Source organism: Pseudogymnoascus verrucosus, assembly GCF_001662655.1.
Source record: "Pseudogymnoascus verrucosus strain UAMH 10579 unplaced genomic scaffold scaffold_54, whole genome shotgun sequence".
Taxonomy (NCBI): Eukaryota; Fungi; Ascomycota; class Leotiomycetes; order Thelebolales; family Thelebolaceae; genus Pseudogymnoascus; species Pseudogymnoascus verrucosus.
This window is the reverse complement of record NW_017263705.1, coordinates 108858-131594: the sequence shown is the minus strand read 5'-3', so window position 1 is coordinate 131594 and position 22737 is coordinate 108858. Positions and strand designations below refer to the sequence as shown.

The window sequence follows — 22737 nt, the reverse complement described above, 5'->3', positions numbered from 1 at the left end:
TCCGTCCGTTGTTTACATTTGTATGTATGTAACTTGGTACCTCTGTCCCTAATATACCCCTAGTACCCTACTGTTGTACCAAGTACAACCCTTCATCACGACCCTCATCCCTTCACCAAGAAAATAGTAGGACCCCCATACAATCTACTGTAAACATCAGACGAACTTTTCATTATTTTCTATCGCTGCCACCGAATTTTAGTTGGAATTGTTACGGTGCAGCTGTAGAATCGTCAGACAGCGACAGTATTGACATTCTGGCCTTTTGAAAAGTCTCTGGATAGTTCTGGAAGGTCTGTCATATCAAGGTCTCAGTGGGACGCGACCAAGGATATTGAGGATCCCCCCCCTGGCACCAGCTGAAGCTAACAAGCTAACGAGATACTGGTGGAACTGCTACAAACTGGCGAGATTGCGATATCAATGCAAGAATTCACGATCGCCAAAACAAACACTCCCCCAGCCAATAGATTTCTGTTTACTCTTCTGACATGAGATGGAGACAACTCGGCCTTATGGGTTGGTCGAGTCTTCTCTCCTCCTGCACTTTTACTCATACTGGTACTTACTCCACATAAACATAAAACATGGAACGTGGGGAATCTGTAGAAAAATAGAATTAAAATGTCTTGTGATATAGCTGAGCTGAGCTGTTCGCTGCTGTCTGTGTCTCTCGCTTCCAATATGTTGTCCTGTTTCTACTGCCTGCATGTGTAATTGTGTAATGGCAATCTGTCGGCTACTCTCTCTCGCCCTTGACGCGCTTCTACGACCATCGCTCTGTCCGTGACTCTCCTCATTCACTGACTCAAAAAGACAATCACAGAATCTGAGACGATCACCCGTGAACGAATATTGGGGAAATTAATATAAAACTCTTCCCGCGTCATCTACGCGTTCTGTGTGGTTGGTCGATCGATCTACCGCCAGCGACAACAAACGCTACGCCAATATTACACGACCACGGCCATCCCGACTCGCACAAACAACACAGCCCTCACCACAACGACAAACCACGCCCTTGGCCAGGTCGTCATTGTGAAGAACGAGACCAATCCGCCAATTCGCAAACGCAACCCATGCACAGCTTCCCGTAGGGCCAGACAGGCAGCAAACAAAACGCGAGCGACTCCTTGTGCCTGATCCAGTTTCGGGGAGGCACAGGAAGCTCATTTAAAGGACTGGGACCTCCGCCGGCGACATCATGGCAGCAACCGACGCCGAACAACCATACGCCGACATGGCTGCAGGAGACCCTTTCACGTCGAGCACGAGTCACCGCTACTCCAACTTCGACAATCAGCTATTCGCGCTCGGCCCAACCACATCTCCAGAACAAGCAAAGCGGGCATTGGAGGCACATCTCGCCGAGACCGAACGTAGGATACGGGACGCGTCGAAGCTGGGCACGACGCTCGTTCAGCAGCGAAAGGAACTCGCGGACCGATTGAAGGAGATCGAGAAGGAGCAGGATGAGGGTGAGATCACGCCGGAGCTGAGGCAGAAGTTGGTGGACATCGAGAAGGAGTACAATGAGGTCGGCCGCGAGAGCGCGCGGGCGTTTCTGCCAAAGTCCAGGGTGTCGAGCAGCGAGATGGCTGAATCTCCATTTCCAGTTCAGGGCAAGGTATGCGATCTTCCATTCACTTACAATTCATATACTGATCATTCATACAGCGTTCCGTGAGCCCTTCGAAATTCGAAAGCCAAGCTACCGCCTCGCCATCCAAGCTCAGCGTACCAAACCGCAAGCAGAGAAACCAGCCCTCAAACCGAGTTCACGATATCGAATTTGCAACCGAGATCTCTACCTCTCTCTTGTCACAAGTCCGTCACCTACAAGCGCTTCTGGCTGAAAAGGAAGAATCTCTACGAACTGTGAATACGGAAAAGGCACGTCTGGAGGCAGAGGCCGAGGGATTCAACCAGAGATTACGAGCTCTCGACGAAAGCGAACAGCGTTACAAGGATGAGAATTGGAGTCTTGAGACCCAGCTACACGACCATATCGCAACCGCGAAAGAAGCAGCTGATCGCGAGAAGAAGCTCACTCAAAGCTTGAATGCACTCCAAGCCCAGAAGACAACTGCCCAGAAGGACCTTGACGAAATGAAGCTGAGCCACTCCAAGCTATCCGAGACTCACGCAGCAGCGGTGAAACTCCATGATACGGAGCTTGGAGGACTCAAGCGGAACATGGCCATGGTCGAGAACGAGCGAGGAGCGCTCCAGCGCAAGATTGAAGACTTGACTGGCCAGAACCATGAGCTTGCCATGGCCGTTGCACGCCAGCGTGGTATTGCAGATGAACAAGAGAGCCAGGATGCCACAGACGAAGACTTCGAGACCGCAGATGACAACGTCACACCTGAGCACTCTCCACCACCATCGCCGACTAAAATGACCCCGCGCCATAGCCATCTCGAGGCGGAAACTCTGAAGAGCTCGCTGCATCACGCACACCGAATGATTCAGAGTCTAAAGGGCAACATTCACCGCGAAAAGACAGAGAAATTGGAACTTAAGCGGATGCTTCAAGATGCCAGGGACGAACTGGACATTCGCCGCAACGATGCCGCTTCAGGCTCCATCAAAAAGAGTCGCAAAATGGACTCCAAGGAGTTCAAGAAGCCCTCGAAGGGCCAACTTGGCGCTCTCCGCAATAGCAGGAGCGAAATATCCATGGATGATGCCCAATGGGAAGACCAAGATGGCGAGAGTAGCCCTACACGCGCTGCTTCGGCTCGCGTTGCCTCAATGCCCGGCGGCTACGCCGAGTCCAGCGACCAATTCGAGACCAGCAACGAGACCAGCGACGCCTTCGAGACAGCCAACGAGCGCGGCACCGAGACCGACGACTTCCACACTGGCAATGAGGGTAACACTGACAGTGATGAGCTGACCGAGACCGAGAGCGGCGCAAACGTCAGCACCATTCGCGGCCGCCCAGCACCCCTTAACATGGCCGCGAAGCGAAGCTCCTTCCTCAGCACTGCCTCCACTTCAGGCGACGAGTACAGCTACGAGGACGTCAGGACACCGGTCCAGTCCCAACCCCAGCGCCTCCGTCTTCGCATGGGCCGTGGATCAAGCCGTCGCGATCGTATCGCCAGCGAAGAGCCTTCTATCGATAGCAGCCCCGCCGCAAGCAACAGCGGCACGCCTCAGCAGCCGAGCCAGAGTCTGTTCGCAGAACTTGGCGACCTTGGTGGCAGCGATGATGAGTCCGCTATGGGCTCCAGCGTCGGTGGCATGACACCTGGACGGAACCGCAGTATCACGCCCGGTGGTACTCCTGGCGGCGCGTCCGCGCGTATGTCTGCCCTCGACATTCCCCCTGTTCCAGCGCTGCCAAAGCCGGTTATGGTGGATTCGAGCATGATGACCGACGACTGGGAGCCCGCGCCAGCGACGCCCCAGAGCGCCATTCCAATCATTGCCAGCGGCCTAGCAGGCGCCGGGCTCGTGGAGGCCGGACACCTGTTTGCCGATAACCGTCTATCCGTGATGAGCGACGTCAGCACTCAGGCCGGCGACCTCAGCGAGAGCTTGGCTCAGTTCCCTACACCCCCTACGCGTTCCGCGCCTCTTCCACCATTGAGCATCTCTACCATCCAGGCAGAGGATATGGAGCCCGTTATCCCTGCGCCTGCCACGCCGGTGCAGATGGCGTTCTCGTCTATCGGGTCGTCGCACACTGAGCCGCTAAGCCCAGTTCTGCACGCACCTACACCTGTCAAGCTTGTGTTTGCGCCGATTGAGGGGACAGAGACGGAGCCCATTGAGAGGCCGGCGACGGCTGTGAAGATGGAGTTTTCGGGCATCGAGGCTGTGGCTATGGAGCCTGTTAGTCCGGTTCTGCGCCCGGTTACGCCTGTCAAGCTTGCGTTTGTGCCTATTGATGCTCTGGATACTGAACCGATTGAGCCTGTTGAAAGGGCTGTCACGCCGATTAAGATGGCGATCTCGAATATTGGGGCTATGGAGACGGAACCTATTAGCCCAGTCGAGCCGGTCGTGGCCCCGATGAACATGGCGTTCTCTTCCATTGGTCATACGGCTACGGAACCTGAGTCGCCTGTGAAGAGGCCAGTGACGCCGGTTGCTTTCGCATTCTCATCTGTGTCGAACACTGAGACCGAGCCAATTTCCCCTGTTATCAGACCCGTCACACCACCGCGACCAGTGACGCCTGTTGCTTTCGCGTTCTCATCTGTGTCCAACACTGAGACCGAGCCGATTTCTCCTGTCGTCAGACCCGTCACACCACCGCGACCAGTGACGCCTGTGGCTTTCGCGTTCTCATCTGTGTCAAATACTGAGACCGAGCCAATTTCTCCTGTCATCAGACCCGTCACACCACCGCGACCAGTGACGCCTGTGGCTTTCGCGTTCTCATCTGTGTCAAATACTGAGACCGAGCCGATTTCTCCTGTAGTCAGACCTGTCACACCACCGCGACCAGTTACTCCCATTGCCTTGGCATTCTCATCCATCACCTCTACGTCAACAGAGCCAATTGAGCCCCCGAGCCCAGCACACAATCACCTCTTGGCAGGTGCTCTTGGGGCAGGTGCTCTTGGAGCTGGTGCCCTCGGGGTAGGAGCCCTTCTATCAGATAAATCAGACAAGGAGCTCTCAATCCAGAGCCCAGAGACACCAAAGGGCAAGGGGAACAACTTCAATGGCTTAATGAACTGGGCGAAGGCTAAAACTCCAGTCGGGCCCCTTATTGCCGAGGACGAGACCCGCCAGTCGCCTAACCAGTCACCGCTGGCAGAGACGCCAGAGTCGCAGCGCCCATTCAAGGAGTTGTCTGTCAACACAAATGAGAGGCCTCCAAGCAAGGCAAAGCCTGATATGACGAGCTCTACTGCTCAGACGTCACTTACATCGGAGGAGATTGATGAGATGCTCTCGAAGAAGAGCGACCGACAATACGCTATCCTAACTGAGGACTCCCAGAAGCCAGTGTCGCCCTCTCGAACCATTGTTCCTCCAACAATCCGAGTTAGGAAGTCCCAGGATAGCATGAGCAGTGTCAGAATTACGCGCCCTAAGGCTTTGGATCTCAGCCTTGACCGTGAGAACCAACCTAGCAGCAGGCCTGGGAGTTCCGGTAGCCACCGCCGATCTATCAGCAGCCAACACCCCCCACTGCCTCCAAACCACCAGCAGGTCATTGCTGCAGCTCAGCGAGTTGGATCTTCGTCTAGTAACCACACGGGCATTATGGGTCCTCCACTCCTACCTGCATCGACCTACAGGAATTCCAACTCCCAGCAGCTGCGTCCAAGGACGCCGTCCAGCTCCCACGGCCCAAGCAGTCCAAAGAATGGCACTACGCCGCGTCCAAGATACTCCGGCGGCGCTGAGCTGAACCCCTCCATCACAGCCCGCTCCCGCGCCTCGTCAGTGACCTCCTTCGCCTCCGAAGTCGAGAGTCGCTTCAACCTCCGTGGCGGCCCTACTGAAATCCCCGGCGTCGCGTCCGGCACCGACCCGCGCATGATCCAGGCGATCACGCAGACCATGATCGGTGACTACCTGTGGAAGTACACCCGCAAGGCCGGCCGTAGCGACATGTCATCCACGCGCCACCGCCGCTACTTCTGGGTCCACCCATACACGCGCACTCTGTACTGGAGCGACCGTGACCCCTCGACCGCTGGCCGCAGCGAGCTCAAAGCCAAGAGCGTCGCCATCGAAGCCGTTCGCGTTGTCACAGACGATAACCCGATGCCGCCTGGACTGCATCGCAAGAGTCTTGTCATTCTAACCCCTGGACGCTCGGTCAAGTTCACCGCGCAGACAGGACACAACCACGAGATCTGGTTCAACGCCCTCTCCTACCTCCTCCTGCGCACCGACGACGCCCCCGAGGACACTGCCGATGAAGCCCCCGACGCCCTAACAGCCGACGACGTCGACGAGTTCAACCCCGGCTTCCGTTCTTCCCGTCGCGGCGGCGCCGCCTCCCTATCCTCCTACAACAGCCGCGCCACGCGCAACGAGTCACCCGCCATCCCCGAGCGCCCGACTCTAAACAACACGCCGTACAATGGCACCGCCGCGTCGCGCGGGTCGGTGGTCTCGCGACTGAGCAACTACTGGCGCACGAGCAATGGGGAGGTGTACAGTGCACGGCGGAGCAGGCAGAGCACGGGCCAGAATAGTATATATGAGGCTAGCGAGGTGCATGATAGTGCCGAGGATGTGAGGGCGATGATTGAGAAGCAGGATCGTGAGAGTGATAGGCTGGAGAATGTGAGGGCGTGCTGTGATGGTGAGTTTGAACTCCGAGAAGCCGTGTTGTAGGGAGAGTGGTTGCTAATGATTGTTATAGGACTCCATGATGTGGGACACCTCGCACACACACCCACAAGCTCTGTGCGCAACCGCCTCTCGCAGGGAACGCGAAGCTACACGCCCGGTCCTGGTCAGCGACCAGGCGCGACGAGCAGACAGAGCGTGCAGTAGTGTATCATCACCATTAACAACAGCGGAAAAAAATTGAACGGGGAGCGAATCGAATACCACGAGGTAGAAAACACACACACATACCGTCCACACGGCCACGATGTCACGCAAATAACCCACTTAGAACACGCCTTTTCAGGCCTTTTCCTTATTACTCGAACCCGTTTTTTTGTCTTATTTAGCTTGATTTTCCCGCTCCGAGACGCTCGTTATTTTACTTGTGGGAAAGCGTGCGTGCGTGCGTGGGATGGAATGGAACAGGACATGGCGCTAGTACGTCGGCGAGAGATTGCAGGGGGGTCGTCATGGATGCTGTTGATGCATCTTACTTTTTGTACACCTTTTTCTTTTTTTGCGTGTGATGCTGGAGCGCGGTAATGGTGGGAGTGGTGGATGCAAAGTCTACGCTTTTTTCTTGATTGAGGGGTTGCGGATACCAGGGGCATGAAATTGCTGCGGGTTGTGCGTCGCTGAGAGGCTATCTATTTTCCCCTCTTGGTGGCGGAATGGGATTGTGGAGGGGGGTATGGGGAGCTGGGCTTCCCAAGATAATTTGGGGGATGTGGGATGGAGCCCCTGGGGAAAAGGGGCGTGGGGATGGGTTGTTGTATGTAAACTTCGAGATTGTGTGATCATGAGTTGGCGGTTATGAATTTATGGATTTATGCCTATTTTATCCTCCCTGAACTGTGGTCGCTGTGATTGGTTTGTGAGCTTAGTTAACCTCATCTAAGAACCCGCAAGTCCCCTTATGATCACGCACCATATTGGCACCAGAAAGCCACAACATTTCTTTTGCTCTAGCATAACTCTATTCTAACAAATGGATATCTAGATTTTCAAATCACCAACAAGCAGACAAAACTTTTCCACACAGCTTCTACTTCTACTCTACTTCTTCTTCGGCGGCGCAACATTGAACTGGAAGTGAATAATATCACCATCCTGGACAACATAAGTCTTCCCCTCCTGCCTATACTTCCCCGCTGCCTTAATCGGAGCCATCGACTTCTCCCCATTGCACAGGTCATGGAAGTCCTGGTAAGCAACGACCTCAGCCTTGATGAACCCACGCTCAAAGTCGCCGTGGATAACACCAGCAGCCTGCGGTGCGAGTGTTCCCTGCTTGATCGGCCAGCAGCGGATCTCCTTCTCGCCGGCGGTGAAGTAATACTGCAGGCCGAGCTTGTTGAAACCTGTCGGGCGGGGATGTTAGTGTGTGATATATGGGAGGGGTGATGGTGGGGAGACATACCTTCGTTGGTGATCTTTCCCAGGCGACTCTGGACCTTGATCTCAGCCATGAAGGCCTCGAGCGCTGGCTTGTCGTCGCGGAGGTTCCACAGCTTCTCCTCGAACTCGACGGAGAAGGGGATGATGTCTGTGCCTGCGCCGCCGTGGGCCTTGACCCATTCTGCGATCTTGGGGAGGTATTTGCATTTTTGGCGGAGGTAGTCTTTCATGGTGAGGTTGATGAGGTAGATGACTGGCTTGGTGGTGATGAGGCGGAGCTTGGTTTTGTTAGTATTATTCCTGGGGATTGTAGAGTGTAGGGCGTACCTTGTCGTTGATCAACTCGATTTCTGGAGTCGTCCACTCTCCATCCCTGACGGGCTTATCCTGCTCCAAGAGCTATAAGGGGTCAGTAAACTAGACATATCTGGGGAGAGACATTGGACATACCGCCTTGATTTTAGCAGTCGTCTCGTCGAACAGAGGCAACATCTTGAATTTTCCTCCGGCCTTACGGACGATGGCCTCCTCGGCAACCTTGGCCTTGACAAGAATATCCAAATCCTTCTTACACAGCTCGCTCTGAATGGTATCTGCACAGAATCATCGTAAGCTTCTGGTCCTCACGCACCAAAGGGGCAAATGCTTACCCAAATCACGGACAGGATCGACGGAGTCATCCACGTGCAGAACCTCATCGTTATCAAACGCGCTATTCAATAGTCAGTGGCCGCTCTGTCACTCAATATTCCCCAGCAAACTCACCGGACAACGTGGTACATCCCATCCACAGCCTGGATGTGACTCAGGAAGGCATTTCCAAGTCCAGCTCCCTCACTAGCTCCCTTAATCAACCCAGCAATATCGGTCACCTGCAGGTATGCCGGGTACATGCTCGGGGGCTTCCAGACCTTGCACAAGAAGTCCTATCTCACATTAGCCAGGGGCTTCATATTCAGGTCACATGACCAAAAAGGGTGAAAAGAGAGCTTCATCACGTGAATATGCCGAAAACGAGAAAAGGGGCGAGAACAACATACATATCTTGGGTCAGGGACAATGCAACGCGCCTCATTAGGCTCAATGGTACAGAATGGGTAGTTTTCCGCCGAGGCGCTCTGCTCGGTCATGAGGTTAAACAGCGAACTCTTGCCGACGTTCGGCAGGCCCACACATCCCATCTTGAGGTTGGACTTGACGCGACCGAAGGCGACGACATTGTTCGTCGTCGCCTCTGTTGCTTTCTTTGGTGGCATAATGGAGTAGAGTTATGGCCGAATTTTGAGGGTAGGGTGGATGGAATAGAGGGGAAGTTGTGCGATAGAGGGGTTGTGGGATAGAGGGGTTGTTTTTTGACCCTGCCAGGGTCTGGTGCCAAGCATTTTTGTTTATTTTCGCGAGGTTCAAATAGAGTTTTGCGGGACGGCTGACTCGCCCGCCCATCGATGAAGAAAGATCAGCAAGACTTCTCAGGTCTGCTTGGGTTATGGATTTATTCTCAGTGGTTGATTCCATGTACGGTCGAACGATCGTAACTAATACCTTTGAGTTTTCATTCATAACAGGCCCCAGAATTCATCATCTATAATGCGCCGGACATCTTCGATCTTTACCTCCTCCCCCTCTTCGGATTTCGATTCGAGATCAGTGTTGGACGATAGAATTAACATACGCATATGTATATTGTAGGATCAATTCATAGTCATAATAAGGTGTTGACGTTGATAATAATCTATGTCTCTGTGAAGAACCGCTCAGCACTTGTCCCCGGGACATAAAAAGCTCGTCCCAATCTTGTCAAAGTCCACACCCATCACAGTCAGCGCTGCATTGATAACTCCGCCTATCCCCTCGCCAGCCATGAATCCAGCTGCAACGGCACTCCCAAATATGGCATATGACTGTGGACTTCTCTTGTTCCAGGCCCATGCCAAACCAGCTCCGATGAACATCGCTGTCCCATAGACGGTACTTGGCAACAGGAAGGCTAGACTGATAATCATCATGTTTGGATGATATGCTCTCACCCACTCCCAACGCCCAGTCCAAACGCAATGCCGCAATAACACCATGAACACCCCAAAGACCGCGAATAATATGCTGAACCACTTCGATGAAGAAGGGATAACAAAGTCAGAGCTTGTTACTGCAATGGCCACGGCTCTCCACGCGGATACCGAAGGAGCTGCAAAAGGACAGGTATCTGGCGATGCATCTAAGATGCAGGGATAGGCCGTGGCGAACAAGACGAAAATTGATGGCGCCAGAAAGACGGCAACGAATGTTCCTATGCTCTGGGCAAACCATTGAAGTTTTGGAGAGGTTCGGAGGAGAAAGCCGACCCGGAAATCTCCAGTAAGGTCTGTTGTCTAGGTGTTAGCCCATTATCTTATATTATACATTGCATATATTTTCTCACCTGCTGCTTGGTTTGCTCCAATGCTTGCGAGCGCGCCTCCGATGAGGTTTAATTTCTGCGCTTGTTGTAAAGTCCAGCCTTGACCACTCGTTGTTGCCCCAAGTATGATCTGAGAAGCTTTCGATGCAGCGGTCAAAGGTGTAATATCTGCCTCTAATTAGAAAAGTTGATTCGGTGGACGGGGGGTATCCTCACCTGTAGCACCCGTGGACTGTATAGCAAGGAAGGAGAAGAAAAACGCCAGAAACAGTGCCAACAAGATTTCGCCTACTGGCATGCCAAATTGGCTTTTCATGACGACGCATGCCATAACCAGCACAAAAATTAATCCAGGCAACCACATCCATGTTGCTACCTGCTCATCTGGTGAAGCGGGGTCGATAGTTTTGTTATTGTCTTCGTCGTCATACTTTTCTGTAAAAGCCTCGCGCCCCTTTCGATTTGTCACTCGTGCCCAGACTTTTAATGTACCTCTGTATAGAACTTTTCCTGATAGAATAAAGATTCTCCATTGGCAGGCAAGTTCTGATATCAAATTAGTGCACTGTTCATATGGGAATGTGTCGTACCTTACCAGTGAACGATACAGCTATCATACACGTAATACCTGGCCATAATAGCCAATACCTCGGGCTTGGATGATTCGCAGACGCAAACTCATCCGAGAGACTAGAGTATGACATTAATCCATCCCATGCTTGGTTATTAGACACCGCCGGGTGCCCAAATGCAATCCCACTATTAACCAATATCGGGCCAATGATACCCCTAGATTCATCAGTATGCATGCATAATAGATGATTTATCAGGAATGGGCTTACCAAGCTAGGACACTGCCGCCAACAAAGGACAAGGAGACGTTCAGCCCAACAAGCATGCCAGATCCAATGAAGGCAGGAGTCCACTCAATAAACCAGCCCCAGCTTTCGAATGCCAATGAAGCCTTGGAGCCACTAATCAGGTAGAGCCAAGTAAATGGGTGCCAATCCTGTTGAGCATAAGTTATATGTTATCAACATATCTGTCAGCGGCCGGGCTCACCCATAGAATGCCAACTGCAAATTGAGATAGAACTCGGCAAATCATCGCATACCCGAAACCATACGATAGTGCCCTCATTTTCTGCTTTGCCATATCTGCTCCGTCTACTGCCAAATGAATGCTTCGAATAGTAGTAGCCGTGGCATACGATGACGGGAAAATGAGTTGCAACTCTCGTGCGGCGTGAATGACAAAGAAGCTCCTCACTGTCTATATATCAGCAATCGTGCTATTCCCCTGACGCAGCCCAACGTGACTTTCACATACAGGGTGTTGCAAAAAAGAGACCGAAATAAGCTCCGATAGCGGTGAGTATCGTTATCCGCCAAAAGTCCTGCAGTGGCGTTTGTAGCAGATCCAGCTGATACATGGCAGGAATAGCGGAAACAAAAACATTGCTCAGTCCTCCTGCAGCGGTCGCAACAGTTTGAACAATGTTGTTCTACCAGCCGTCAGTATAATGCCAGATGAGAGACAACTGAAATGCATACCTCTCGTGGCCCAAATTCTCCACCGAGGAGGGGGATTGCACTACAGTATTTAGAAAATGATCTTAATACAGCAAACCCTACAATGGACTGTTATTCACTGGGTCAGTATTCATGTCCTTTTTGGAGGCGCTGAAAGGTAACCGTACCCCGAAAATATTCGCTCCGGATGTCCACCCTGATTTCAAACCGAGGTATATATTAGAAGCATTTACAAGCCCACCGCAAAGTAAGCCAACAAGAACAGCTCTAAACGTTAAAATATTTCTATCTTCGTCTGGCAAATCATCAAATGCAAGGAACGGGTCGGCGGCTTCAGCCTCGGCACCGTCTCGTACTTCTGGCAAGTCGCTACTAAGCAGCGCCTCATCGTCAATGGCATCCTCCTCCGAGTCAAGTGAGGATCTTGAGTATCTTTCATCATACGAGAGCAGAGGCCTTTTTCATCAGTACCTCGGCAGAATGAGCTTGGGAGGCATTATTTCAACGTACTCGTTCGTAGCCTTCTCATTCGTAATGCCTTCCTCCTCTTGGGCGTGTGACGAAGACATGCTTTAACAACCGACCTGCAGCTGACTTTTTCATGCACAAATTGGTCCTTAGTCCATGAGGGAATTCGACTTTTTCAAGAAAGCGTGCAAGGTAACATTGGTTCGGCGAGCTGACCGAATGACGACGCGCAGACCACGTGAGACGCGTCACTTGGCACCGCAAAGCCTTTTCGAAACACAATGAGTAACAGTTGTAGCAACACAAAAATGGGTCGAAAAGCCTCTATCGGAATAAATTACCAATGTACTTGAGTGTGTACGCGTGGAGAATGAGAGATCTGCCTTAGTTGATGATAGCGACAGTTTGGGAAGGGTCGTCTACGGGGCTATGTAAGGCTGTTTCTAGTAAGCGCGACAAAGGCCACATATCCACATATGCAGGGTCATAATAATTATGCTAAATTTGGTCCTCATCAGTATTTTGTACCATCACAGATGTTCGATAATACTATTACCACTCCACAATACTGTTCCCTTGACCGACCTTCTGTCGAGTCTCATATTTATTTTATTTTGGGGCTAAAATACATTGGGAAAGTGTTTTATTAATATATTTCTATTTTCGTGCATATATTATGGATAGCTATACTTCAATGTCTAAAATACTATAGTAACTGTTGGTTTGCTTATTGGTTCTTTACATGAGAAAATACTGAGCCGAGATCATTGGCTAGTTTTGATACAATGAATGTTCGGTTTTTTTGACCCAACGTCTATGACTTGGTGATAGTCGACAATACCACTTCATCTTGTATAACGTCAAATAATCAGCATCTAAATTTCATCTAATAGCTTTGGCGGCACCAACCCACCACCTAATATCAATGATCATTCCTCTCCAACCACTGTTTCCCAGCCTCATAAAGCCTATCAAGCACCGGCTCTGTCTTCACCGCCCTATCAAAGAGGCGCTCCTTGTCAACAACCCAATAAAACTGCAACCATGCCAAGACCACTAGGTCCGCATAACTCACTATCACAAGTTAATGACTTATCCCTGACCGTCTTTGCCAACTTTCCTACCACCCTCCCGTACGCCAACGAGAAAGAAAACAGAACATACCAACAGGACCCATAAAAAACGGCCCCTCCGGATTCTCCTCCAACAAAGCTCCCAACTCTCTCAATCCCCCCCTCGCATTCTCCCAGGCCTCCTCTTCACGGCTTTCCGCCTTCGTTAGCATCTCAGGGAGCGGCATCCCCTCATCTTCCTCACGCGTGCGGTCAAAATATTCCTTCGAGCGTGGACCAAGAACATTAGCGCTCACAAGGGGCATCCAAAACCCGTACAGAGGCGCGAGGTGTTTAGCCTGGATTTTATATAGCTTTGCGAGGATGGGGGAATCGAGGTGCAGGGACGGCTCGGGGTGGAGCTCCTCAAGGCGGGCAGCGATGGTGCGGCTGTGCATGATGAGAGTTGTACCAAGGCGTATGGCGGGGATGGTGTAGGGCGTATCCGGCGGTGCATTAGGAGGGATTCTAGAGGGTATCAGTTTGAGGAGAAGGGTAACAGAAAGAGAAGTCGCACTCGGGACTGAATGTTGGTTTGATGTCTGGGTACTCGACCCAGACGGTTTTGTAATCGAGGCCCTTGAAGTTGAGTGCCAGACGGGCTAGGAGGTTAGCGGGGTAGTATGACAATGAGGGAAGAGGTAGCTACTCTTCCAGGGATTGAAAGACCAGCAGGTGCCTTGTTTGCTGGGGAGGTCGTAGAGTGTAATATCAGACATTGCGAAGGTTAATTGATTTTCAACCTACTACCCAGATAAGTGAAGTTAATAATTATATCTGAGCTCGATTGAATGTATGTCAAGGGGAGCAACCGTCTGTTTATTTACCCCGCTTTGGAGCTTCTCTTGGGGGATTTATTTGTCAGCTTACTGAGGTTGTTGCCTTGGTGAGGTGGACAGACCCCTGCCTCGCTCGGCTTGGCAGAGTTGTTGATCGACAAATGCACAGCTTGCCGATCGCGGAAGAGTATTAACATCGTCAATTTCTGTAGAATGTCTATATTCTATTACATGGCGACTCTAAGTCTTTAGGTCTATTCCGATTCTAAGTATATCCTCTATTATATGACTCCATTCTCCATTCTCCATTAACCTGTAGCTTACGCCGAGCTATCATTAACCTTTAATGACATTTGTCTTGTCCTCTAACGGGGTATCATCAACTTTGACTTCTGTCTTATCATCCGTCACCACTGCCACTGTCGTCTTCTTCTCTCCAACGGTTTCCGACACAGTAGGCTCGGGGCCGAGCATAGGCGGGTCATCGGGTGTAGTGTCTTCCGCATGGTTTGCTCCACCAAATAGAATGTCCATGGACTCGAGGGTCTTGCCTTTCGTCTCAGGGATGAAGAAATAGACGAAGAAGGCAAGGACGAGGTTCATTGCGAAGAACATGTACATTGCGTAGCTAGATTTGGTTAGTTGATTACTCTGCTAGGGAGATGAGAAAACGTACAAGCCTTCGTTGGCGAGGAATAGGGGGAACAGTTGCACTGGAAAGAATGTTAGTCTCTCGAGAGAATGCCATAGCCGAGTGAGACTCACGTAAAACTGCGTTGGCAACGTTTTGGGCCTGGGTTGACATAGCCACAGCTTGAGAGCGGACGTTCATCGAGAAGATCTCCGAGGTCCAAACCCAGACAGTTGCCCCCCATGAAGGCTTGACTGGTAGTTTATTAGCAACCCCTTCCATCAATAAACAGCGATATCTTAACTTACAGAAGAAACCAAAGAGGAACATTATGAAGACAGTGCCAATAGCCACCGGCTGAGCCTTCATTCCTTCCCCAAGATCTGGAGTATTTGTCACGAGTATCGCAACAACCAACATACAAGTAGACATGCCGACTGCCCCAGTAAGTAGTAAGAAGCGCCGACCAAATCTATCGATGGTAAAGGTCGCAGTGAGAGTGAAAAATATGCCAAGAATCGCGTTGAGAGCGTTGAGCAGCTGGATAGTATCGTTGTCCTTGAACACCTTCTGGAAGATAATGGTGGAGTAGTTGTTTAGCGACCCTTGCCCTGTGCATTGCTGGCCAACGTTCATGAGAATAGCGAGGACTTGGCAATGTTAGCTGCTTGGTATATTTCAATAGAAGTGATAGAGACATACTCAGTCTCGCGCGCACGCTTGGGTCTTTCCATAGTGGTCCATAACTGCCCGATATATTATTCTTTTGCTCAAAAGCAACTGCCAGCTGTATCTGTTCGATCTCGGCGTCGACTTCCTCCCTAGTATTTCGGATTCTCGTGAGCGCTGCCACTGCCTCCTCGGTCCGATTTTTCTGGATGTACCATCGCGGACTTTCTGGGCAAGCCCAAAGTGACGAGACAATAAAAGCGGGCGCAATCATTTGGCAAAGCATAACAATCTTCCAATCCCAGTTACCCAGCTGCTCGGCTTTCTTCGAGCAGGCAAAGGCAACTATGAATCCCATGGAATTTCCCACGCTGAAGAACAGCTGCCAGAAACTCATAACGGCACCTCGAGTCTTCGCCGGTGTTATCTCGCTGATGTACACTGGGCCCGCGGGGAGCGTGATACCCTGCCCAATACCGACAAGAGCTTTAGCGCCAATGAAAGCGCCAATGTTTCGGGGCGCGAATGCGGCGAGGAAGGATGCGACGATAACGAACATGCAGCCGATCATCATGGCCCATCTACGGCCAAGGTAGTTGGAGATCGGAGCAGAGACAAAGAATCCTAGAAGTATGTATTAGTGCCTGCTTTTTAAACCCTTTGCCCAGTGGGAGGTACCTGAGATGACACAGCCAATGGTATACGCTGTATTCACGGAACCGATAACATTTGGATCCTGCAGATGTTAGAAATGGCAATTGGGCTCTTGGGCCGGATCTTTGGTCATACTGGGTGATGAAAGTGCTCTCTCCAGTTTGCTGAGCCCTGCAGGGCATTGAAGGCAGCGGCATCGTATCCATAAAGATTCATACATGATGCTGCTACCATTGAGGTATACCATAGGTACACCGTCTGCTTAGAAACGGCCATGATTATGGTTTCGAGAATTTATCGCTCGCCGTTGGTGGTCTCCGCGGACAGGCACGCCAAGCCAGGCAATTACAAGCAAAAGGGATATCAACGCGATCAATTGAGGCTTTCAAGGCTGGAATAACGATTCTTGCAAAGATGCAGGTAGGAACCCGCGAGTCGAGTTTACTTTTTTAACGCGTCGCATCTCGTCGTCCATGGTCATTATATTGTATAGCAAGATCAAGACGACGGAACAATTAAGACCGGAAAACCCAAGATGTCTGTGGTTATTCGATGGTTGCTTACAAACTTGACACATTTTTTGAGGTTGGCAGCGGCGAGAGTGGAGAAGAGTGGAGATGGAGTTGGGGTCAAAGTTGGGGGTGGGCGTGAAAGGGGCTAACTTCGCACACCTTTTGGTCGTTGGTAAGCAGCCGCCAAGCGCGACAAGACATCGCCAATGTTGGCCACACATAAAACTGGAGCGCCCAACAGTCTTCAGCAGTCTCATTGATGGAAACAGCTTTATGGATCCACCAGAATTTGTTGATGTTTATTTGCTTGATTACGAAGCATCGTAAAGACGACACGTCCTTTCGTTCACAGCTGGGTCATTCATGGCCACTTAGGAATCATCGAATGTCCACGTTTGAAATTTCCTCTCTCCCATTTTCCCTCCATTCGTCGGTTTGGTCCATGTAGCATAGTTAGCAAGACAACGGGATCACTTCCGCACACGACTGACCATATCATAAAACTCAATAAACTTGGGATTCTGTCCGCTCCGCGATACGAAATACACAGACTCTATTGTTAGACTAGTAACCCAAATCGTGACAATAGGCTTAGTGTACGATGCGGGTGCCCTTGCCTCCCGAAGTGTGATCGATCGCAGGGCCAACCAGGCATAATTAGGGTAAGGCGGGGGCAGGGGAAGCAGATATTGCATCAAACTAGCAGGTGCACCACCGCACAAGCCACTCGATTGACTGTCATTCACGAGGTTTGTGTGGGGCCTAGTCGGCTTCTGAGCTCACCTTTCAAGCCGCACTCTCACATGTGTTGCATCCTCAGGAATATAATACAATACCACGCTGATGTTATTTTACTACATCGTGCCCTCTCGCCTTGATATATACTTTCATCACCTACTATGTACTTTATATACAGTTCCTCGCATACCTCCTTCGTACATTACTGCCTTACCACTTCAGCGCCGCCTTAATAGCCGCAGCTAGGACGGGGGCTTCGGCTGCGTTCGTAGCGGCGTTAGGATGATAGTCGCACCCAACATCTGATCCCTGCGTGGGCCAGTCAACTAGCTGAACCTTCCCTCCGAGCTGAGTGATGGCAGCCTTGACAGCGTTGGACAGGGTGGTATGCTGCGCATCAGCCGCCGTGGGATAGCCGTCGCTGAGCATCGGGGAGGTCATCAGGAAATAGTTGGCATTCGGATAGTGCGTCCGAATGTTCTTAACAAACCCGACCATGCCGGCTGTGAATGTAGCGGCGTTGATGGGATCCCGACTGCCCAGATAGTTAAAGTCGTTGGTGCCGAGGTTGATAACAATGGCGTCTGGGGCAGAAGCGGCAGGGAATGTATAGCTATTATCGGCATCGTTGGCACCGTAGCGGGTGTATAGTATTGGCATTATGATGGCATCATCATTGCCGATATTGCGCGTCAGGCCCTTGCCGCTCCAGGCAACGACGCTATAATCTGCTCCGAGTTGCTCGGCGGCAAGAGCGCCGTAAGTCTTTGGGTTGTTTTCAACAGCTGCAGTATTAGTACAAGGGTTTGTGCCGTCGAGGCCGTAGCCAACTGAGATTGAGTCGCCAATGATCTCAATCCGTCGAGTTGGAGCCACATCCGCGCCGATAGTGCCGTCAGTGGTGACACCTCCAATAACGATGGTGCCGTAGAGGGATTCGGAGCGTTTTCGCAAGACGACAACATGTTTGCCATTTGACAATCCAGCTGGTGTGGAGATCGAAGTACCTGCAACGTTTGAGATGACTGTTGGCTTTCCGCCATCGATGATCAAGTCCACGCTGTTCGTGCCAGTCACGGACGTGAGTTGAATTGAGGCCGACGATCCTGTAAAGGTGAACGATATACCGGTGCCTGGCCATGTCAACTCCTTGGTTGCTGGATTCACACGTCCGAGGAATCGAAAGGCTCCTGTTGAGCCACCCGTAGGGGTTGTTCCCGGGGCCGTTGCTGTTGTCGTTGGCACCGCGACACTACCACCGCCAACTTGACATTGGGAGTACCAGTCATTTACAAACACGCAGGTGTTCCCAGAAACACAAACGGTGGAGCCGCTGAAACCTATACCCCCACATTGACCCCAGATTGGTACTTGAGCGGCTGCAACTCCTGCGAGAGCAAGAACAGGAAATGAAGACTTCATGATGAAAAGTTAATAAAGGATAATGATAATAAAGACTAAAATAGCGCGAATAATTGAGGCAGAGCGTCTAACGACACGGTCGAAGTGAGGTTCTCGTACACTGTATGAGAAGTCACACTACAGATGCCAACTTCAAGGACTCCAAAAGAAACAAGGGCTGGCGATGACTTGTATTATTTAAATACGTCTAACACCATAGCGTGTCCGCTCCGGAAACGGTAGTAAATGTCGGACCTTACCTCTACATTGATGAGCGCAGTCACTGGAAGGAAAATTCCATCGACATACAATAAGTTAATCAATTTAAATAGCCAAGGAAAATAAACTGGTTGTGCCAAGTAAAGTACGGCTCTAGAAGCCACCGTTCCGACAACCCCGACAACCCCACAACTCCACGACGCCGATATGTGCGGGGATGCGCGGGGTAGGGGTGCACATTATATTGAAATATATAAACATCCACGGAGTATATGCCGGTCCGGCATACAAAAAGAGGGCCTTCTCTTTAGAATTGACATGTGGTTCCCCATGGTGTTTCTCGGCAAAATTGTTGAGGGGTCCTGTTGGTCGGGGTTCACCGACCCAGTACACCTAACAGCCGCCTGCTGCACAGTTCTCCAAAACCTAACATTTTTTGACAGAAAGGGTATTAAAACACTACTATTAATGAAATTGGTTCTCGATGAGTGAGAAGCGCTGGACTTAGCTGCCAGGAACAAGAATGACGCGTTCGTGTGAATGCGATGCGGATATCGCTCATGGTGACGTAAATACCATTTCCTGATGCTATAGAGACACTATTTAGAATGACAGACACACTACAACAGCTAAGCACCTATGTTATGTACATATTCCTGGCGGGTCTGTTATAAATAGACCAGCCAGATAGATCGATCAGACAAGCAGCTTCCTGCCACAGGATCCTCCGTGAGCTAGTGTAGTGGCTTATTGTTAGGATTACTACCCACTTTCTCCAAATAGATAAGATGTGCACCCAAGCTGACTTCAACAGCACTTCCTACGTTTATGTCTCACATGACGCGTCGTAAATGATCCACTGAACTGGCCGAGAATCAAGGCTGACGTAAAAGAAATCGATATTTCAAGTATTCAGCCAAAAGCACTTCTCAGCTTACTGCGTCTGTCCCACTCTAGCAGCTAAATAAAGCTTAGCACTTTAGCTCAGCCCTTCCCGCCATGGCTTTATCATATAATTGCCCATTCAAGCGGAAAAGATCTTCTTCGCACATGGAAATAATTGGGAGGTAGATGAAGAGAGTGCCTGATGCGGGGCATGATGTCGGAGGATAGGCTGTAGTTGAGGCTTCAATGGAGACTGAGTAAAATCCCGTGAATCCTATCAGACTATCTAGAATTGGGGGCCTAAATCATCCGTTCTTCTATATAACCCGCTGTGTATTCCAATAGATAGTGAGCAACTCAATCAGTTTTATTCTACCACAAGTCTCATACACAGGAAACTTAGTGAGCAATCTACCCAATCCATAACTCTCTTGCCGACGTCTAACACTCCTCCTGCAGCCTCCATAAACTCAATCGACATACTATTATCACCCTTCAAGATGCATATCACTCTCACCTCCATCGCTCCGGTCGCAATTCTGCTCATGGCCAGCACTGCCCAAGCCTGCGTTAATTTCGGGGCCGTCACCTCCTACAGCAATGGCCAGATGGACGGCGGCATAACGGACAACGGTGCCCACACTTGCACCATCAACACAATTCCCGGGTTCTCAGGAGGCACTGCAGACGAGAATGCGTATTGGCCTGCCAGCTGTATCAGTGGTTACAGTGCGACTATCAGAAAAAAGGGAGCTGAGATAGCTTATTGCAACCCTAGCAACTGCTTCACCTTTGCTGCGAACTGCGATTATGACAGCGACGCTATCCGTTGCAACGCCAATGTATTTGGCTGTTAAGTGGGTGTAGCAAGGAGCCGGACGCGGATAGTCATTTCGTGGTATATTTTCTACCTTCGACTATATCTAGAACTATTAGACATCCGTTTATTGAATGGGGTTCAATGCAAAGGCTTGTCTTGTAATAAATGGCCAATTGTTAAACCATGCTCCAAGATCTGTTTCAATATTTATGTTTCCAAACTTGCAAAATAGAGTTGAACCAAAATACACTCTTCAAATGGATAGTGCTGTACGCTCTATATCCAATATTCTTACATATCTCTGGCTTTCCAACTATATTTATTGAGGTGCTTTCATTCGATCGCCAAGATCGCCAAGATCAGGGGTGTTTTGGCGGCGTTACGGAGGTGCTTGAGAGGGATCTTGTTTACCCTGCCAAGAATACTTGGCGTCGACGGATTGAGGCCCTCAACATCACGACAGAAAGATTTTGGCAAATTTCAAGTAGCCCTTTAGCAGCAGAGAAATGAGAGCACGCACAAATTACGGTACAAGTGAAGCAAACAACTTGAACGGTGAGAGGCGAACTATGGGGTGTCATTACAGGACTTCCGGACGCGTCATATTTACTTTGGCTTTGGCCACGTTTCACACTGTTTCCGCCATCATGGATGGGGAAGCTCTGCCTGTATCACGGGCGAATTTCAACATTGCCGCCGTTTCGTGAATAGGGTATCCACCAATATACCCCCTTTGTTTGATATACCGCTCTATAGAAGTAATGGGACATCCCTCGATAGAGCATACTTTTGTCTTCATCCCATCTCTTTCTTACCTCGTTTTCTTACCTCAAAGCTGGCTGGTCTAGTTATTCAATTCTTCTGTATCCATTTAATTGCCATATATTTTTGCAGCCCAGGTGGCATCTCGTTGTCATGGTTTTCCTACACTTCTCTGGGTTCCGAGCCCTGACTTTCTTCTTCTTTCTCTCCCTCATACTTCAATCCGACGCCCTACCTCGCCGAGGAAGAAAACGGCCAAACAACAACACAGGAGCCGCCATAGGAGCTGCCACAGTAGCCACTGCAGGAGCTACCGCAGGACTTGCTGCAACAGGCGGTGGTACCATTTCCCAGGCCACTGATGGCTCGACAATCCTTGACAAGACCGTAAACATCAAGTAACGCTCCCAGCTTCCCTCTCCATTGCAGCCCCTAACAACTCACAGCGGCCTTGCAATCCGATACAAGATTAGTGCCCCGGCCTCCCTCTTCACCGCAGCCTCGGGCGTCCCTGGTGGCGCCGCTACCGCCGCCACAGCTGGCCAAAACGGACTCAATGTACTCCTCCACGGCGACGGCGGACAATCCTTTGTCGACTTCCCCAACCAAGCCGTTCAAGGCGGGCTCATGGGAGTCGTCGTTCTCGCACCAAACCGAAACCGCTTCTGGGGTGGCGGCAGCGGACTCGATCGCACCGACGGCGTTGCACACTCAGCAGCAGTGAATACGCTGATCCAACAGCAACTCCCACAAGACGTCGCGTTCGACCCAGCGAATGTATTCTTCACCGGTGTCTCTGGCGGCTCATTAATGCTCTCTGGATTCTTCATGCCTGCCTTTGGAGCCGCATATAAGACGGGTGTGATGCTGAATTGCGGGGCCTTGGCGCCCCAGGTTGCAGTCGTGGATGCGGCCACCCTGGCGGCCTCAACGCGGATCCATTTCCAGAGCACGCAGAACGAGTTGGCGTCGTTGCAGCCTGCTATCCCGCAGGCGGTGGCCGCATATGAGACCTTGGCGGCGAATGCGGGACTGAGTGCTGCTCAGGTTGGAGCTCTCCAGACTGTGGATGCGAGTCCTGCGGGGGGTCACTGGTAAGTTGCACTTGGCGCGGACCCAGTGAGAGATAAGGCTAACATGAAATTAGTGAATTCGATGGGCAAGGTTTCGTGTCTGGAATCCAGTTAATGGCTGACAGTTTTGCGGATGTCATGTTGGCCGGCGGGTCAGGGCAGGTGTCAGGGATTGGGAATGTCTTGACGACGGTTGTGGGGAATGAGAATATTAAGTTCGGAACTCCGTCGTGATAGGATATGACTTTGAGGGGAGAAAGAAGAGGACCCATTTTAGAGGCAAAATAGCAGGTGGGGTATGTAAATATCAAATGTAACATCCAGCAATGGTCTGGGCGGGCCTGTGATACTCGATTGTGACTGCCTGGACT

At 50.9% G+C, this 22737-nt stretch overlaps 8 protein-coding genes across 8 annotated transcripts; 3 read left to right on the top strand and 5 right to left on the bottom strand.

Annotated features, from left to right (window-relative positions):
• Window positions 1-192: 192 nt before the first annotated feature.
• Window positions 193-6480, top strand: VE01_08604 (uncharacterized protein; the record flags this gene model as incomplete). The annotated part of the gene is made up of 3 exons (XM_018278025.2): window positions 193-1627; window positions 1678-6286; window positions 6347-6480. The coding sequence occupies exons 1-3, from the start codon at window positions 1205-1207 to the stop codon at window positions 6478-6480; spliced, it is 5166 nt and encodes a 1721-aa protein (XP_018126703.1). The 5' UTR covers window positions 193-1204.
• Window positions 6481-7371: 891 nt separating this feature from the next.
• Window positions 7372-8969, bottom strand: VE01_08603 (uncharacterized protein; the record flags this gene model as incomplete). Its single annotated transcript, XM_018278024.1, has 7 exons — window positions 7372-7676; window positions 7736-7991; window positions 8041-8112; window positions 8164-8306; window positions 8364-8425; window positions 8479-8639; window positions 8754-8969. The coding sequence occupies 7 exons, from the start codon at window positions 8967-8969 to the stop codon at window positions 7372-7374; spliced, it is 1215 nt and encodes a 404-aa protein (XP_018126696.1).
• A 498-nt stretch (window positions 8970-9467) lies between these two features.
• On the bottom strand, window positions 9468-12212 carry VE01_08602 (uncharacterized protein; the record flags this gene model as incomplete). Its single annotated transcript, XM_018278023.1, has 10 exons — window positions 9468-10075; window positions 10133-10279; window positions 10328-10657; window positions 10707-10900; window positions 10954-11120; window positions 11174-11379; window positions 11441-11615; window positions 11665-11751; window positions 11811-12099; window positions 12154-12212. The coding sequence occupies 10 exons, from the start codon at window positions 12210-12212 to the stop codon at window positions 9468-9470; spliced, it is 2262 nt and encodes a 753-aa protein (XP_018126697.1).
• Window positions 12213-12776: 564 nt separating this feature from the next.
• VE01_08601 (uncharacterized protein) lies at window positions 12777-14069 on the bottom strand. Its single transcript, XM_018278022.2, has 4 exons — window positions 13873-14069; window positions 13741-13825; window positions 13276-13691; window positions 12777-13185 (listed from the first exon to the last, which is right to left on the bottom strand). The coding sequence occupies exons 1-4, from the start codon at window positions 13940-13942 to the stop codon at window positions 13034-13036; spliced, it is 723 nt and encodes a 240-aa protein (XP_018126698.1). The 5' UTR covers window positions 13943-14069; the 3' UTR covers window positions 12777-13033.
• A 190-nt stretch (window positions 14070-14259) lies between these two features.
• Window positions 14260-16178, bottom strand: VE01_08600 (uncharacterized protein). Its single transcript, XM_018278021.2, has 7 exons — window positions 16092-16178; window positions 15981-16038; window positions 15336-15926; window positions 14942-15283; window positions 14768-14887; window positions 14679-14715; window positions 14260-14630 (listed from the first exon to the last, which is right to left on the bottom strand). Exons 1-7 carry the CDS (start codon window positions 16170-16172, stop codon window positions 14339-14341), a joined length of 1521 nt encoding a protein of 506 aa, XP_018126699.2. The 5' UTR covers window positions 16173-16178; the 3' UTR covers window positions 14260-14338.
• Window positions 16179-17336: 1158 nt separating this feature from the next.
• VE01_08599 (uncharacterized protein) lies at window positions 17337-18628 on the bottom strand (the record flags this gene model as incomplete). The annotated part of the gene is made up of 1 exon (XM_018278020.2): window positions 17337-18628. One exon carries the CDS (start codon window positions 18626-18628, stop codon window positions 17417-17419), a length of 1212 nt encoding a protein of 403 aa, XP_018126756.1. The 3' UTR covers window positions 17337-17416.
• A 1438-nt stretch (window positions 18629-20066) lies between these two features.
• On the top strand, window positions 20067-20816 carry VE01_08598 (uncharacterized protein). The gene is made up of 2 exons (XM_018278019.2): window positions 20067-20113; window positions 20171-20816. Exon 2 carries the CDS (start codon window positions 20212-20214, stop codon window positions 20566-20568), a length of 357 nt encoding a protein of 118 aa, XP_018126757.1. The 5' UTR covers window positions 20067-20113; window positions 20171-20211; the 3' UTR covers window positions 20569-20816.
• A 630-nt stretch (window positions 20817-21446) lies between these two features.
• On the top strand, window positions 21447-22600 carry VE01_08597 (uncharacterized protein; the record flags this gene model as incomplete). The annotated part of the gene is made up of 3 exons (XM_018278018.1): window positions 21447-21691; window positions 21740-22387; window positions 22441-22600. 3 exons carry the CDS (start codon window positions 21447-21449, stop codon window positions 22598-22600), a joined length of 1053 nt encoding a protein of 350 aa, XP_018126758.1.
• Window positions 22601-22737: the final 137 nt, after the last annotated feature.

Bases quoted from the DNA above. Each gene is read 5' to 3' on its own strand.
- VE01_08600 (XM_018278021.2), bottom strand. From the start codon at position 16,172: ATGAATCTTTATGGATACGATGCCGCTGCCTTCAATGCCCTGCAGGGC. The intron at 14,888-14,941 runs GTAAGTTAAGAT...ATAAACTACCAG, and splicing joins GTTCCTCTTTGGTTTCTTCT to TCAAGCCTTCATGGGGGGCA. The intron at 14,716-14,767 runs GTGAGTCTCACT...CATTCTTTCCAG, and splicing joins CGTTGCCAACGCAGTTTTAC to TGCAACTGTTCCCCCTATTC.
- VE01_08598 (XM_018278019.2), top strand. From the start codon at position 20,212: ATGCATATCACTCTCACCTCCATCGCTCCGGTCGCAATTCTGCTCATG.
- VE01_08601 (XM_018278022.2), bottom strand. From the start codon at position 13,942: ATGTCTGATATTACACTCTACGACCTCCCCAGCAAACAAGGCACCTGC. The intron at 13,826-13,872 runs GTAGCTACCTCT...CTAACCTCCTAG, and splicing joins GTCTTTCAATCCCTGGAAGA to CCCGTCTGGCACTCAACTTC. The intron at 13,186-13,275 runs GTATGTTCTGTT...AACTTGTGATAG, and splicing joins GTTTTTTATGGGTCCTGTTG to TGAGTTATGCGGACCTAGTG.